At 44.5% G+C, this 14,176-nt stretch overlaps 1 protein-coding gene across 9 annotated transcripts; it reads left to right on the forward strand.

Annotated features, from left to right (window-relative positions):
- On the forward strand, positions 1 to 10,905 carry LOC108401168 (arylamine N-acetyltransferase 1-like). 9 transcript variants are annotated; one of them, XM_073218753.1, is made up of 3 exons: positions 1 to 148; positions 1,653 to 1,809; positions 9,257 to 10,905. In XM_073218753.1, exons 2-3 carry the CDS (start codon positions 1,795 to 1,797, stop codon positions 10,133 to 10,135), a joined length of 894 nt encoding a protein of 297 aa, XP_073074854.1. In that variant the 5' UTR covers positions 1 to 148; positions 1,653 to 1,794; the 3' UTR covers positions 10,136 to 10,905. The 9 variants fall into 9 exon arrangements, with proteins under 9 accessions (XP_073074854.1, XP_073074859.1, XP_073074855.1 ...); XM_073218754.1 differs by having other exon boundaries at positions 66 to 148; positions 1,010 to 1,809; XM_073218757.1 differs by lacking the exon at positions 1 to 148 and adding an exon at positions 1,919 to 2,118 and having other exon boundaries at positions 155 to 1,809.
- The last annotated feature ends 3,271 nt before the right edge of the window (positions 10,906 to 14,176 follow it).

Below are 14,176 nucleotides of genomic sequence, written 5' to 3' on the forward strand. Positions count from 1 at the left end.
GCGCCCACAACTACATTTCCCAGGGATCCCCTGTGATTCTAGACTCTGGGCGGAGCAGTGACAGCCGTGAGGGCGCTTCCTGTGCCAGCCCTGCGGGTGCGGGAGCTGCAGGCAGCCTGGTTCCAGGTCCCAGCCCTGGAGGAGCTCGGTAAGTGACCTGTTTAGGCTTTGAAACTGGGCTTAATCCCATCTCAAATGCGAGTTCAGGCACCAGATGCCACGCCCAGCCTGCCGTCAAGGCCTAACGTGGCTCAGAAAGTTTGGCGGACACACTTTGAAGCACTGTGCGGTGACTGGGGACAGCGAACGGTGACTCCCCTCGCCCCTCCCTGGGAGGACAGCAGAGCCTTGAGCCAGACTGTGGGTTAGACGCTCAGCCACACCACAGGCTGTGAGGGCGGGCACATCCCTCAGCGTCTCTAAGGTCAGTCTGTTGGTAATGGGGCTAGTTAGAGAGCTTACTTAAAAGGGTTGTTGTGAGGATTAAAAGTGAGTGTACAGGACAGCTGGACGTGCACGCCGAGTGTGTCAGGGAGCTGGATCCCCATCCCGGTGAACTGGGACAGCCATGCCCACCTGCTCTGTCCCCACATCGGTGTGTCCCGAAGGGCCCAGTTAGTCCCGCAGGCAGTTCCTGCTGCTCCCGCGTTCGCGGATCTGAAATTCCCTATGACCCCAAATGCCCAGGGGGCCTGGGTCGCGCTGTCCGCCCTGTTTAAGGGGATTCCCGGGAAGGTTCCACTGTGTCGGGAGGGGGCCTGGGTGGGGTGGTCTCCAGGCGCCGTAAATGACAGGAACCAGCTCCTTCCCCGTCAGGCTGAGTCCGCCTGCCCTGAGCACAAGCGAGCAAACCCCACGGCAGAGGGCAGCCCGCGCCGCTGTCCGCCGGCCGGCCGGGCTCCGCCCTGGACGGGGCTCCGCCCTGCAGGGTGCCCACTGCCGCAGGCCCGCGGGCTCCTGGTTGGTAAGCTGCTCTTTGCTGCCCAGGGCCCTCATTCTCGTTTCTCAGTCACCGCACAGCTGACCCAGCCTCTCGCTCTAAAGGAGTTTGTTAATCGTCAACTGTCAGCGCCATCTTCCCCAGGGACCTGTCGTGTCTGCTCTGCATGGGTTTAAAAAGTTCAGAGGCAACTTCAGAACCGGCGGACTTCACTTCGGAGTCTGCGCTTGCGCGCCTCCCGAGGAAGCAGAGGCCGCGCCCAGGACGCGCAGCGCTTCCTGCCGCCCGTGGCCTGCCCGAGCCGGTGGCTGTAGCAGCAGTTCCCGGAGGGGGCCTGGGGGGCCCTGTGCCGGCCCTCAGCGCACCAAGCCCGGTGGAAGGAGGGTGTGGGTGGGGCTTGCCTGCGACTCCTCCTCCTTTTCCATCCAGAAAGTCCCGGCGCTGCCCCCTCGTCCCTGGGAGGGCCTCGGGGCCAAATGAGAAGGGAGGGGTGGGAAGGGAAACAATGGGAGGGAAAAGAAAAAATACACACAGGCACTCAGGGGAAGGAAAGCCAATCATTAATTAGCCTAAAACTCCCCCGTTCGGGAACGCCGGGCCCAACGTAGGCACGGAGGAGTCCATCCCAGACCAAACCGCCCTCGCGCCGCCTCTGGTCTCCAGGCGCGGGGCAGCATCTCATGGGCGGCCTGTTTTAATTTTTCTGTTTTAGGCTCTTGCTCACAACTGCCTTTAGGGAAAGACAAAGGGTGGCTTTAGCCAATTAAAAAGATTGAAACCCGCTGCCGTACTGAAAGATATAAAGATTCGGAGGCGGGAACTGGACAAGGAGTTCTCATATCCGCCGGCCGTCCATGGCGTCCAAAGAGGTAATTTATAATTGACGCACCATGTCACGTGGGAATAAATCACAGCAGTCGGTTCAACAAGTGAATACTGACGATTCAGCCAAGCAACAAACATCCGTTCCATCTACAGGAAAAAGCAGGGCTCTTGGTCTGACGTTCGAGGCCTCTGGGAGTTGCTGCATTCTGTGCATCTGGCCTCCAAAATGGGTGCCGATGGGACGGCAGTCAATTCCCCAGAGTCAGACACTGAGTATCCACATGGAAGTGACTTATTAGGGAAGTGCTCCTGGGAAAAAACAGTTGCAGCCTGGATATGAATTATAACTCAAGGTCAGAAAGCACCTGGGCTTTGAAAGGGGACCCAGGGCAGCCCTCCAGGGCACGTCCTCCGGGGCCCTCCCTGCCCTGCCCCGGATGGCAGAGCTGCTCCGGGAGCCCTGCAAAGGGTCTGGGCTGCGGGTCCTTAAGCATAAGAACAGAAGCCAGGCTGGGGGCACAGAGAAATGGTGAAAGAGGTCTGAAGGGCTTGGGTGGCTCACGGGCATCCCCATACGAGCCTCAGCCCATGGGCTCCGACCTTCAGCCCCTCGGGCTCGTGGTGGAGGCCCATTGGTCTGAGTCACGTCTTTTAATTTTTTTAATGTTTTACTTTAGCCGTAATTCTTGTGACTTTTCTACTGTGTGTTCTGTAATAAAAGGAGTCACTGCTGCCCAGCAGTCTTTTACTGAGAGGATCTCTCTTTTTTTCATTTTTTTTTTTAAAGTAGGTAATGTTTACTAGAGTACTATACAATTGATATTTATGTAATAAATGATTTTTTTTTTGAGAGGGCATCTCTCATATTTATTGATCAAATGGTTGTTAACAACAATAAAATTCAGTATAGGGGGGTCAATGCTCAATGTACAATCATTAATCCTTCTCAAGCCTAATTCTCGTCAGTCTCCAATCTTCTGAAGCATAATGAACAAGTTCTTACATGGTGAACGAATTCTTACATAGTGAATAAATTCTTACATGGTGAACAGTACAAGGGCATTCATCACAGAAACTTTCGGTTTTGATCACGCATTATGCCCCATAAACAATCAGGTCAAATATGAATATTCGTTTGATTTTTGTACTTGATTTATATATTGATCCCACATTTCTCCCTCTATTATTATTATTATTTTTATTTTTAATAAAATGCTGAAGTGGTAGGTAGATGCAAGATAAAGGTAGAAAACACAGTTTAGTGCTGTAAGAGGGCAAATGTAGATGATCAGATGATCAGGTGTGTGCCTATGGACCAAGTATTAATCCAGGCTAGACAAGGGCAGCAAGACATCCACGGATGCAGAAGATTTCTCTCAAAGCAGGGGGGGTGAGGTTCTGAGCCTCACCTCTGTTGATCCCCAAATTCTCACCTGATGGCCCCCATGCGACTGTGCCTGTCTTAGGTTGTTCCTCCCTTGAGGAATCTTACCCGTCTCTGGCTAACCAGTCATCTTCCGGGGCCATACAGGGAAATGTAAAGTTGGTAAGTGAGAGAGAAGCAGTAATATTGTTTGCAAAGGTTAGCTTTTTACTTCTTTGCAGATTTATGCCCTGTGGCTTCTATGCCCAGCACTTGTCTCGAGGTATCTTTACCCCCTGGAGGAATTATGATACTCGGTAAATTTGATATGAGGCACAAATTCTATTTAAGGGTTGTAATTAGGAAGGAAGAAGAAAAGCTATAGAGGTAGCATATGGAAGGAAACATGGGAGGATTGATTATTTCTTTGACGTATCTTCTTGTAGAGTAACTTCAGCATGTATAGGTTTTAAACTACCAACTAATTTGCACACACATATTAACATAATAGGAATACGGTGACATAAACAAAGCAAATCTATAATTACCATCCATCTCCAGTGAAGCCAAGAAAACCATTTAGGCACCCTAGGCATTTGTGAAAATTTGTCTATGATATGATGGATATTGTCCAACTGTACTTGAACCATCAGACAAATTAAAGCAGCCCATTTCTGGGATCTGTTCACATCCCATATGTTCTTTTAACCATAGATAGTCTATAGTCATGAGATTTTGGAGTGCTACAACTTGCACCCCTCCCAACTCCTGGTTGAGTTCCAACAGTACAGATCCGGTCAAATTCGTTGTCTCACTGTATGCACATGCCAGCCTAGACATCTCCCTCCTCATTCCTATGGCAAGTCCAGGAGACGGTGGGCTGGATGCAGCCACAACCGCTGCATCGTCCGGATCCCTGTGGAGGCTTTTTGATGATCATCCCCCTGGCACAAGTCCTCCAGAGAGTGCTGATGCCGGAAGCTCCTCCTCATATCGTATCTTAGTTCATTTTCTGGGTATCCAAGCTAGGCCTTGATCTTCTGCATAGAAACAAAGAGACCCTTTGCCCACACTTTGACATGCCCTCTATACCACTGTGCAGAACTCATTGGAGGTCAGCACACAGTAACTGCTTTTTTTTTTTTTTATTAAGAGAAAGGAATATTATCAGAAAAGAATACCTCCATAGCTGATCATCTGACACCCTTTAAGTGATCAACATTAAGGATATTTAAAGCATGCGTTGATCTTTGATTTACCAATAGTTTTATCCTATCAAGGAGTAATCCCCCTTTTCTTTCTTTCTTTTTTTTTTTTATCTACACTTACATGAAGAATTCTATGTTTACTTTGCTCTCCCATATACCAGGTCCCCCCTAACAACCACATTATGGTTACTGTCCATCAGCTTAGCAAAATGTTGTAGAGTCACTACTTGTCCTCTCTGTGTTGTGCAGCCCACCCTCCCCTTTCTCCCTCCCCCCATGCATGCTAATCTTAATACTCCCCTTCTTCTTCCCCCACTTATCCCTCCCTGCCCACCCATCCTCCCCAGTTCCTTTCCCTTTGGTACCTGTTAGTCCATTTTTGGGTTCTGTAATTCCGCTGCTGTTTTGTTCCTTCAGTTTTTCCTTTGTTCTTATACTCCTCAGATGAGTGAAATCATTTGGTATTTCTCTTTATCTGCTTGGCATATTTCAATGAGCATAATACTCTCCAGCTCCATCTATGTTGCTGCAAATGGTAGGACTTTTCCTCTTCTTATGGGTGAGTAGTATTCCATTCTGTATATGTACCACATCTTCTTTATCCATTCATCTACCGATGGACATTTAGGTTGCTTCCAATTCTTGGCTATTGTAAATAGTGCTGCGATAAACATAGGGGTGCATCTGTCTTTCTCAAACTTGATTGCTGCGTTCTTAGGGTAAATTCCTAGGAGTGGGATTCCTGGGTCAAATGGTAGGTCTGTTTTGAGCATTTTGATGAACCTCCATACTGCTTTCCACAATGGTTGAACTAATTTACATTCCCACCAGCAGTGTAGGAGGGTTCCCCTTTCTCCGCATCCTCTCCAGCATTTGTTGTTCTTAGTCTTTTTGATGCTGGCCATCCTTAGTGGTGTGAGGTGATATCTCATTGTGGTTTTAATTTGCATTTCCTTGATGATTAGTGATATGGAGCATCTTTTCATGTGTCTATTGGCCATCTGAATTTCTTCTTTGGAGACCTGTCTCTTCTCTGCCTATTTGTTACTCAGGTTATTTGCTTTTTGGGTGTTGAGGTGTGTAAGTTCTTTATATATTTTGGATGTTAACCTCTTGTCAGATTTACAAATATATTCTCTATATTTGTTTTCTATTATGCTTCTTTACAGTTTTCTCCTTCAGAAGCTCCAATTGTCTGACTGCTTTCCATGTCTATTAACTTCTCGCTAGTTAGTGGTTTGATCTTTTCATTAACCGTTGCTATGATTATCAAGTTCTTCCTCTACATAAGCAGTTTGATATATGCTGTCTATATATTGTCCCTTTCTGTTATAACTAATCATGTATCAGCTTTGTTTTTGTTCTTAATTCATTTCCTAAGCTCTTAAATCTTTCTTTCAATAAAATGGTAATAATTTATCATCTCATATTTTTAGCTCTTTGTTATGAATCCATTTTAAATATTCCAATGCTCCAAGTACCTGTGAAGAATTTCTTTCCATTGATCAGTTTATTTATCATCTTGAGTTGGGGTTTTTTGTGTGTGTATAGTTTGCATGTTATGCCCTCTTCTTCTAATCCCATCTCACAGGATATTTCTATTCTGTGTTTTCATCATATCTATGCTTGTACAGCTCTGTCTCCACCTTTTATTTGTTTCTTCAATCTGATTTGACTGGTGAGGTGTCTGGTGGGGAGGGGGTCCTGGACTTCTCTATCTTTTTGGTAGAGGTGAGAGAACACGAACATGACAGGTGGGACTCTTGAGTGCGGATCCTCAGCACACGGGTGGTTCTTGCTTTCTGGTGACACCGTACACTATGACCATTGCCTTGTTTTTCTGCCCCAATGTCCCCAATTACAGTTTAAGCCTAGAGGAAAAACAGGTGCTACCATTACATATGGTCCTTGCTGTGTTTGGCAAATTGCTTACAGCAGTTGGGGCACAGAGTGGGGCTCACCCCTCCTTGCTGACCCAGTGGATCTAATCGTCCAGGTGGCGGCTTGTGCCCTGTCTGCGGGCTTCCATGGCCTCCAGGCTTTGAGCCCCACCCACACGGCCCCCACCTCCTGTGCTTGTACTTCTGGCATCTTCCATATGCAGCCCAGATGACATTGATTCTACAGCCCTGTCCTTCTGTTTTATTATTTGGGGGGACTTTTCATCATTTAAAGTCTGACAAATTCCTTTTTTATTTTCAGGAAAGGTCCCATTATTTGTTTTCCTATCTTTTCTATACTTCTAGAGTTTGGGCCAGGAAGAAAACATGTCTAAACCTTCTGAATTAAAACTGAAAATCAACCTAGTTCCACTTTACCTTGAAAGGCAGTAAGTGCCTCTTTGAGTGTCTGTAGTGGACTCAGTGTGTCCCCTCTGTCCCCATGAGTCTCCCGTTGTATTTTTCATCAAGCTGAATGGAAAAAGTTTATCATTGCACAGAGGTACTCACAGTAGTATATAAAGCAGGTAGTGTTTGCAGCCAGCTATTTTCCTGGCAACTACTTTCTAAGTACTGCTAGCATTTTACCTTGGACCACAGCATTAGTAATATGCAATTACTCATGGTTGGTCATAAAATGCTCAAGTATTACTTAGTTAAAACATGTCACTTATATAAGCCCCTAAAGAAACTGGCTTCTTTTCAATACACCTGCAGTTACTAAATTCTAACTCCACATTGTATCTTTTATAAAGAAGGAAAGAATAGGGAGGAAAGGAAAAGCAAGAAAATCACATTTAAAAAGGAATATAAAATAATTTCCTAGTAGAAGGAATAAAGTTCAAACCAAGAATCAGATAGCCAGGCTCCAAGCCACCTGAGTCCTTTTTAGTCTCCCTTCACCCATTTTCCTCCCATAGGCGTCACAGACCCAGGGCTAGGGCAGGGAGGGGTGCCGTGGCCTGGCTGGACACCGGTGTTCCCCATGCCCAGGAGGCACACTAGTAGAGCCTGTATAAATGTAAGGAAGATGCTGGTGAGATGAGAATAAATGATAACAGACTTAATGGAAAAGAAACTGGCAATATGGGAGTGACAGCTTGGTCAACAAAGAGAAATAGGAGGATCTGGAAGAAATGGTTCCTGCAGATGTGAAAAGAGAAAAGAGACACTTAGCTTATCACCATCAAAAACAGGGGCAGGGTCCCTTGTACCCTCATCCCAGGCTGTGCCAATTACAAGCGGTTAGTCTTGTGGTCTGTGTACTGCTGTTTCAATCTAAGTATCAATAGATTAATGTTGTTTGGTAGCAGGTGGCAAAATCTTTCTGAAAGGCCAGGCGTGCCCAAACCACGTTCCACCTCCTCCGCGTCACTCACAGCGCTCACTCAGCACGGGGCCTCTCCGTGGCACTTACTGGCGGTGGTGCACGGCTGCTACACTGTCCACGCTGCGTGAGACTGCAGGAGAGTGCACAGAAGCCTCTTCTACATGAGATTTAACACTTACGGGCTTCTTTCCCCTGTTTTCTTTCTCCTCCCTTCCTTCCTCCCCATCTTTTGGCTCACCTCACCAGAAAGCCAAGTCTAAAGATAACTTAAGATTAGATTTCGGGTCCTTTCTCATCTTCCCTTCTCCTGCTTTTCATTCCTGAACTCAGTGAGTTCTTTGTTGATACTATTCTTCAGCAAGTTCTCCTCATAGCTTCCAGCAAGTATCCCGTCGGCGTCCAGCCCTGGCGCAGAATCGATCTGCTTCGGCTTCAGCGGGGCCCTCGGGAGAGGCCCACGGCCCTGATGGGGGCCCCAGGCCGTCCAGGACAGAGCTCGGGTCCTGAGGCATACATGCGGGCTTTGGGCTGGCCCTCCCTGGCCCGCGCCCACTCATTCAGCCCCTGGGTAAGCTCACGCTCCCCACAGGAGCCAGGCGTACCCAGTCCACGTGCCCACACGGCCCAAGTGCTCTGCTGCCCTCCTCACAGGGGTTTCTCATCTCAGACTAACAGCCGCAAGGCCAGCCCCGGCTGGAGGCTCTGCCCCCCCGCTCACCCCCCCCCCCCGTCTGCTCTCATCCCCATCCAGGGTCCCCCTCCCCGCTCTGCTCAGCACCCTGGCCTCCTGCATGTCCCCTGAACGCTCCTGGCAGGCTCCACTGTAAGGCTCTCTGGCCTTCCGTTCCTCCTGCATGGGCCAACCTGGCTCATCCCCTCACAGCTGTGAGGTTCGGGGGGAGGGAGGGCCCCCTCTGACTCCCCAATTTGAAATGGAAGCTGTCCCTCTCCCTGTGCACACCCTGTCTGCTTTCTTTGCTTTGGTTTCCCCTAGAGCACTGACCACAATCTAAGAAATTGCATCTTTTATTTGTTGATTGGCTTCAGTATCTCTGTCATCCCAACCAACACTAAAATGGAAGGTTTCTTAGGACAAGCAAGCACTAGAGCAGTAGGAAATTCATGGTGGGCTGTCAGTAAACTATTTATTGAATGAATCAATAAATCAATTCATGAATGAATATAAATCACTGAGTGGGAACTTGGGATACCGTTCAGCTAAAAGGGGAATTGAGTCAGTTGGGACTGTGAATCCAATGTCCTCTTATTATATAATTCTCCTACTTCATTAGGACAACTTTATAAGCCCTATTTTAATTGATAACATTTGAGCCTCATTGTTCATCCTTAAAAATATCACATGTAAGCTATATGTCATTTCACTCATCAGTTAATTTTGATTTCCAACTTCTCATGCTTGAAACATGGAAGAAGAGGTACTTTACCTGTAAGGTTACTGAGACTATGGAGTGATGAATTTATGCATGTGAAAACAAATATAAGAGAAGCACTAAAAAAAGACATGATAACAGATATTTATAACCATTGTTTGTATTCAAATATTTAAAATATAAGTTATAATTAGGCTAATCGAAGAAACCCAAGTACAAAACTAATATTATTTGTTTTTGTTTGCTGTTCCTGCCTTAGGGGATCATGAACATAGAAGCATATTTTGAAAGAATTGGTTATAAGAACCCTGGGAACAAACTGGACTTGGGAACATTGACTGACATTCTTCAGCACCACATCCGAGCCATTCCCTTTGAGAATCTTAATATCCATTGTGGGCAATACATGGACTTGGGCTTGGAGGCCATTTTTTATCAAATTGTGAGGAGGAACCGGGGTGGGTGGTGTCTCCAGGTCAATCATCTTCTGTACTGGGCTCTGACCGCAATCGGTTTTGACACCACAATGTTGGGTGGCAATGTTTATAGCACCCCCACCAGCAAATATAGCGATGATATGATTCACATCCTGCTGCAGGTGACCATTGATGGCAGGAACTACATAGCCGATGTCGGGTTTGGACGCTCTTACCAGATGTGGCAGCCTCTGGAGTTAATCTCTGGGAAGGATCAGCCTCAGGTGCCCTGCATCTTCCGCTTGACAGAAGAGATAGGAACCTGGTACCTGGACCAAATCAGAAGGGAGCAGTACATTCCAAACCAGGAATTTCTTAATTCTGATCTCCTGGAAAAGAATAAATACCGAAAAATCTACTCTTTTACTCTTGAACCTCGAACAATTAAAGATTTTGAGTTTGTGAATGAAACCCTTCAGACCTCTCCAAAATCTGTGTTTACCAGCAAGTCATTCTGTTCTTTGCAGACCACAGATGGAGTCCACTGCTTAGTGGGCTTCACCCTCACCTCTAGGAAATACAATTATGAGGACAATATGGATTTGGTGGAGTTTAAGACACTGAATGAAGAGGAAATAAAAGAAGAGCTGAAAAACATATTTAATATTTCCTTGGAGGGAAAGCTTGTCCCTAAACATGGTGATCGATTTTTTACCATTTAGAGCAGGAGTAAAAATGGTCTTCAATATTAGTTTAGGTAATGAAACATTTTATTATTAAAAATGTTTTAACATATATAAAAGTAGAGGGAATAAAATCATAACCCCCTATGTATTTATCACCCACTTAACTATCAACTGTTGCCTTGGTTATTTGCTTAATACTCACACATTATATTGAAGAAAATTCTAGACATTGGATCATTTCACCCTTAATACTGTCAGCATGTATAGTTAGATAATGTTTTAAAGCAACACAAGGACACTTTTTCAAAATTAATGATAGTAAAGAAGTTTTAAGAGTGGCCTGTTTTTTTATTTTTTTTGGGGGGGGAAATAGTGATTTATGCTAGAAAATCTTCATTGATTTGTGAAACTGGATTAAGGAAACCTCATTTAAAATGGAGTTGGGAGGCAGCAGGAGGAGCACTCATCTCCCCCACCCCCCACCTCTTACGGAACTGCAGACACAGCAGGAGGAAAGACACCTGCATCCCTGCAGGGAGAGGCCCATTTTACTGCTCCGACAGGAGGAAAGAAGGGTTTTTTCCTGCCTAGCAACAAGTTCAGCCAATAAGAAAGCACCACAACTCAGTCAATGAGAAGCCAGCTCTCCTCTAATGGGCTCTCCTTCAGAGCAGTCCCTTGTAACCTCCTCTTTCCTCTGTAAAATAGAGTTCCTCTCCTTTGACCTCTGGACTTACCTATTGGATAGTATGTCCCAAATTGCAATTCTGCTATTCCCAAATAAATCAATTTTGCTGGTAAAACAATGGAGTGTTTTACGTTTAAGGACAACAGGGTGCATGCTGATTCATGGGAAATGTTCAGTAATAGAATATTGAGGAAATCATTTTATTAATTTCAACCTGCATATATCCAATATTCAACCTTTACAAAAATACCACATGTGTAATTTAGTATTAGAATTCATTACAGCAGAGTGAGACATGATACTGCTTCCTAATAATCTAATAGTTCTCAAGACAACTTAAACTAATACATATTAATGTGATTAATATCAAGACAGTGACACAGCTGATAATTTCTTACATGGTTCTTTTTGGGAGCATAGTTCTTTATGTTCCATTTTTCTTAATATGGGGACACTGATATTTAGAATTTTCAAACTCCAGAACTGTAATTTATGTATAAAAGTAATTATGAATTTTTAAATACTTATCATCTGTAAAAACTCGATGTCTGAAATGTATGTTAAAACACTGCTGTCTAATACAATGTCAGTTACAAAGTTTTTGTTAGAAAGAGCTAAGATATTATGTGGCTAGGTTATTTTTATGCGATGGACCTTTCTCCATCTCCTCTTCCTTGCCTCCCAGTTCTATTATTTTCCTTCTTTCAATACATTTTTATAAGAGAAAGAGTATAAACTTCAAAGTATACAAATCTGAGTTCAAATCATGTGGACATTGGATGAATTACTTAATGAATCTGTGGCTCCACATAAAATTGGAATAATACTTACATAATGAGTAACATACATAGAATAAACTCTCCAAAATATTCGTTAAATGGATGAATGAATGTCAGTAATATTCCATTTGATGAAAGTTTTTTCCATCTTGCTTTATTTCTCACTAGCTTGAAATCCTGGTCCTGAAACTATTCAATCTTCCTTGATATATTATTAATAGGATATTAGATAGCCCAAATCTGAGTGTAGGTTTTTGCTTCAGAACTGTGATCTTTACTAATCTATAACTTAGATTTTCTGTTTGTGAATTCCAGAATCAGGGCTATGGTTTAAACTACAGACATGTTTTTACATTATTCTCCCTCTTCAGTGTGTATCATGATAAGGTTAAGACAACAGCAGGGCTGGAGTGGAGAAATGTTAGTTAAAAGAATGTTACTTTGGATCACGGGTATTTCATGTGCTGGTGTGACAGTTGGGGGCTACTGCTCACGGTGGAGATCCTGGGAAGAGAGAAGATATGAGACCTGACCTGAGTGCAACAGAAGGATGAAAGATGAACTTCAGTATTGGACAGCTTGCCATCTTCCTTACCTTGCCTGATTGACCTTGCTCAGCTCTGCTGCTGTCTTGCAGCAACGTCAGGTCACCCTGGTGACACCCTCTTGGGCAGAAAGGGTTTTCTCACTTTCTGACTAGACCAGGCCAGTGAAGGAGATGTTAGCAAGAGACAAAGACCAGATCAAAATACAGCGAAGAAAGATGCAGCTTTGTATAAACGAGTCAAGGCAGTTATATTGTACAATGAGTATCTTGAAAGTCAGTGCGATTATTTGTCCTTGAATGTATCCACCACAAAGATCAGAGGACCAAAGCATGTTGAAAGAGAGCCAGAGATACAAAATTCAGCTGCCAGATTGAAGAGTTGGGCCTCACTATGCAGCATTAACTTTTCTCCAGTGAGATCTAAATCAATGGTCTCTATGGATTAATGATTATTGATCCAGATACTACTGCTACTTAACAAATTGCCCTGAAGCTTAGCGGTTTAAAACAACCATTCTTTCAAACACACAAATCCTGGAATTTAGAAAGGGCACAGAAGAATGGCTCTTTCCTGCTCTCAAATGTCCAGTCTCAGCTCGGAGGTCTCCAAGGTTAGAACCATCTAGAATTATCTTCACTGACTTGAGTGGTGCTTCATGGGGTCTACCAATGGGTGTACCTAGATGTGGCCTCTCCCTGTGGTCTGGCCTTCCTCATACATGGTGGCCTTAGGGCAGTCACATTTCTTTCACAGTAACTCAGAGTTCTATGTGTGAAGGTTCCAGCTTCTAAAGCGGAAGCTGAATCACCTTTTTAAAAAATATATTATTTTTAGGTAAAGTGAAATTTACATAACATAAATTTAACTATTTTAATATGAACTCATTTACACAGTATATTTCACTATGTTGTACAGCTACCTATCTAATTTCCAAATTATTTCATCACTGCAAAATAAAGCCCCACTCTTATTGGGCAATCTGAATCACCTGACCTGATCTATCATTAAAGTTACACAGCATATATTCTGCAACATTCTGTTGGTTACAAGTAAGTTACAGTCTGTAGATTCAAGAGGCAAGAACTAGATCTCTTTTGATGATGTGAAAACGGAAAGGTTCTAGATCATCTAGGATGGAAGATACTCTTATGGTCATCTTTCAAAAATATAGTGTGACACAGTAACCCTCTGGTCACAAAAATTTACATTCCTTAATTTGAGGAATACACTCTACCCATGCCCAAATCTCCAAAAGTCTCCTCGCATTATAGCACAGTATTCAGGCATAAAGTCCAAGATCTTGTCATCCGGTCCAGGTGAAGATGAGGCTCCTCAGGTGCAGTTTTGCAGGAACAAGTTTTGAGCACCATTCAGCTTGACCTGAAAGCTTGTGAGCTATTGGGAAAAATTACCTTTCCCATACATACCCACACACAGAGTAGTGAAACAAGCATAAAGTCGCCCGTGTGGACACTTCCATTCAAAAGGGGGTAGACAGGGCATGGGGGCTGTCCCTAGTTCATGACAGTTCTGAAACCCAGAGGGGCCCTGTGGCCAGTTCCTTGACTGGGGCTCAGTCCTATTTCCTGGGAGTTGTTTCCATGGTTCTTGTCTTTACTTCCTGAGTGCTTGGATTCACCATCTGCCTCTGAAAGTTTCATAATAGGTAATATTAATAAGATAACCTATTTTCTCATAAGGAGTTTACAGCTCAATGGGAGCTAATCAAACTGTTTATCTAAGGATTTTCCTCCAGAGTGATAGCAGTCTCATCCACAGACCTCCCAAGAAACACTGAGACACCCTAGACACAAATGCAGTTTGACAATTCTAAGGATGAGTGTGAGTTTATGCAACTAAACAGGAGGTGTTCATCGATATGATGGACAATGTCTTCTGGAAAGCGGTGTTCGTTTTTTGGGTCCCCTGAGGACAGCTGACTTCAGCTTGTGGTCCTAACAATTAGGTAAGTGAGAAGGAGGGACTGAAATAGAAGACTGATAGATAAGAAAATAAGATTACTTGGGGGCGGGGGGCTGGGGGTAACCGTTTGAGACCCAGA

This window comes from Manis javanica, chromosome 12 (genome assembly GCF_040802235.1).
Source record: "Manis javanica isolate MJ-LG chromosome 12, MJ_LKY, whole genome shotgun sequence".
NCBI classification, from domain to species: Eukaryota; Metazoa; Chordata; class Mammalia; order Pholidota; family Manidae; genus Manis; species Manis javanica.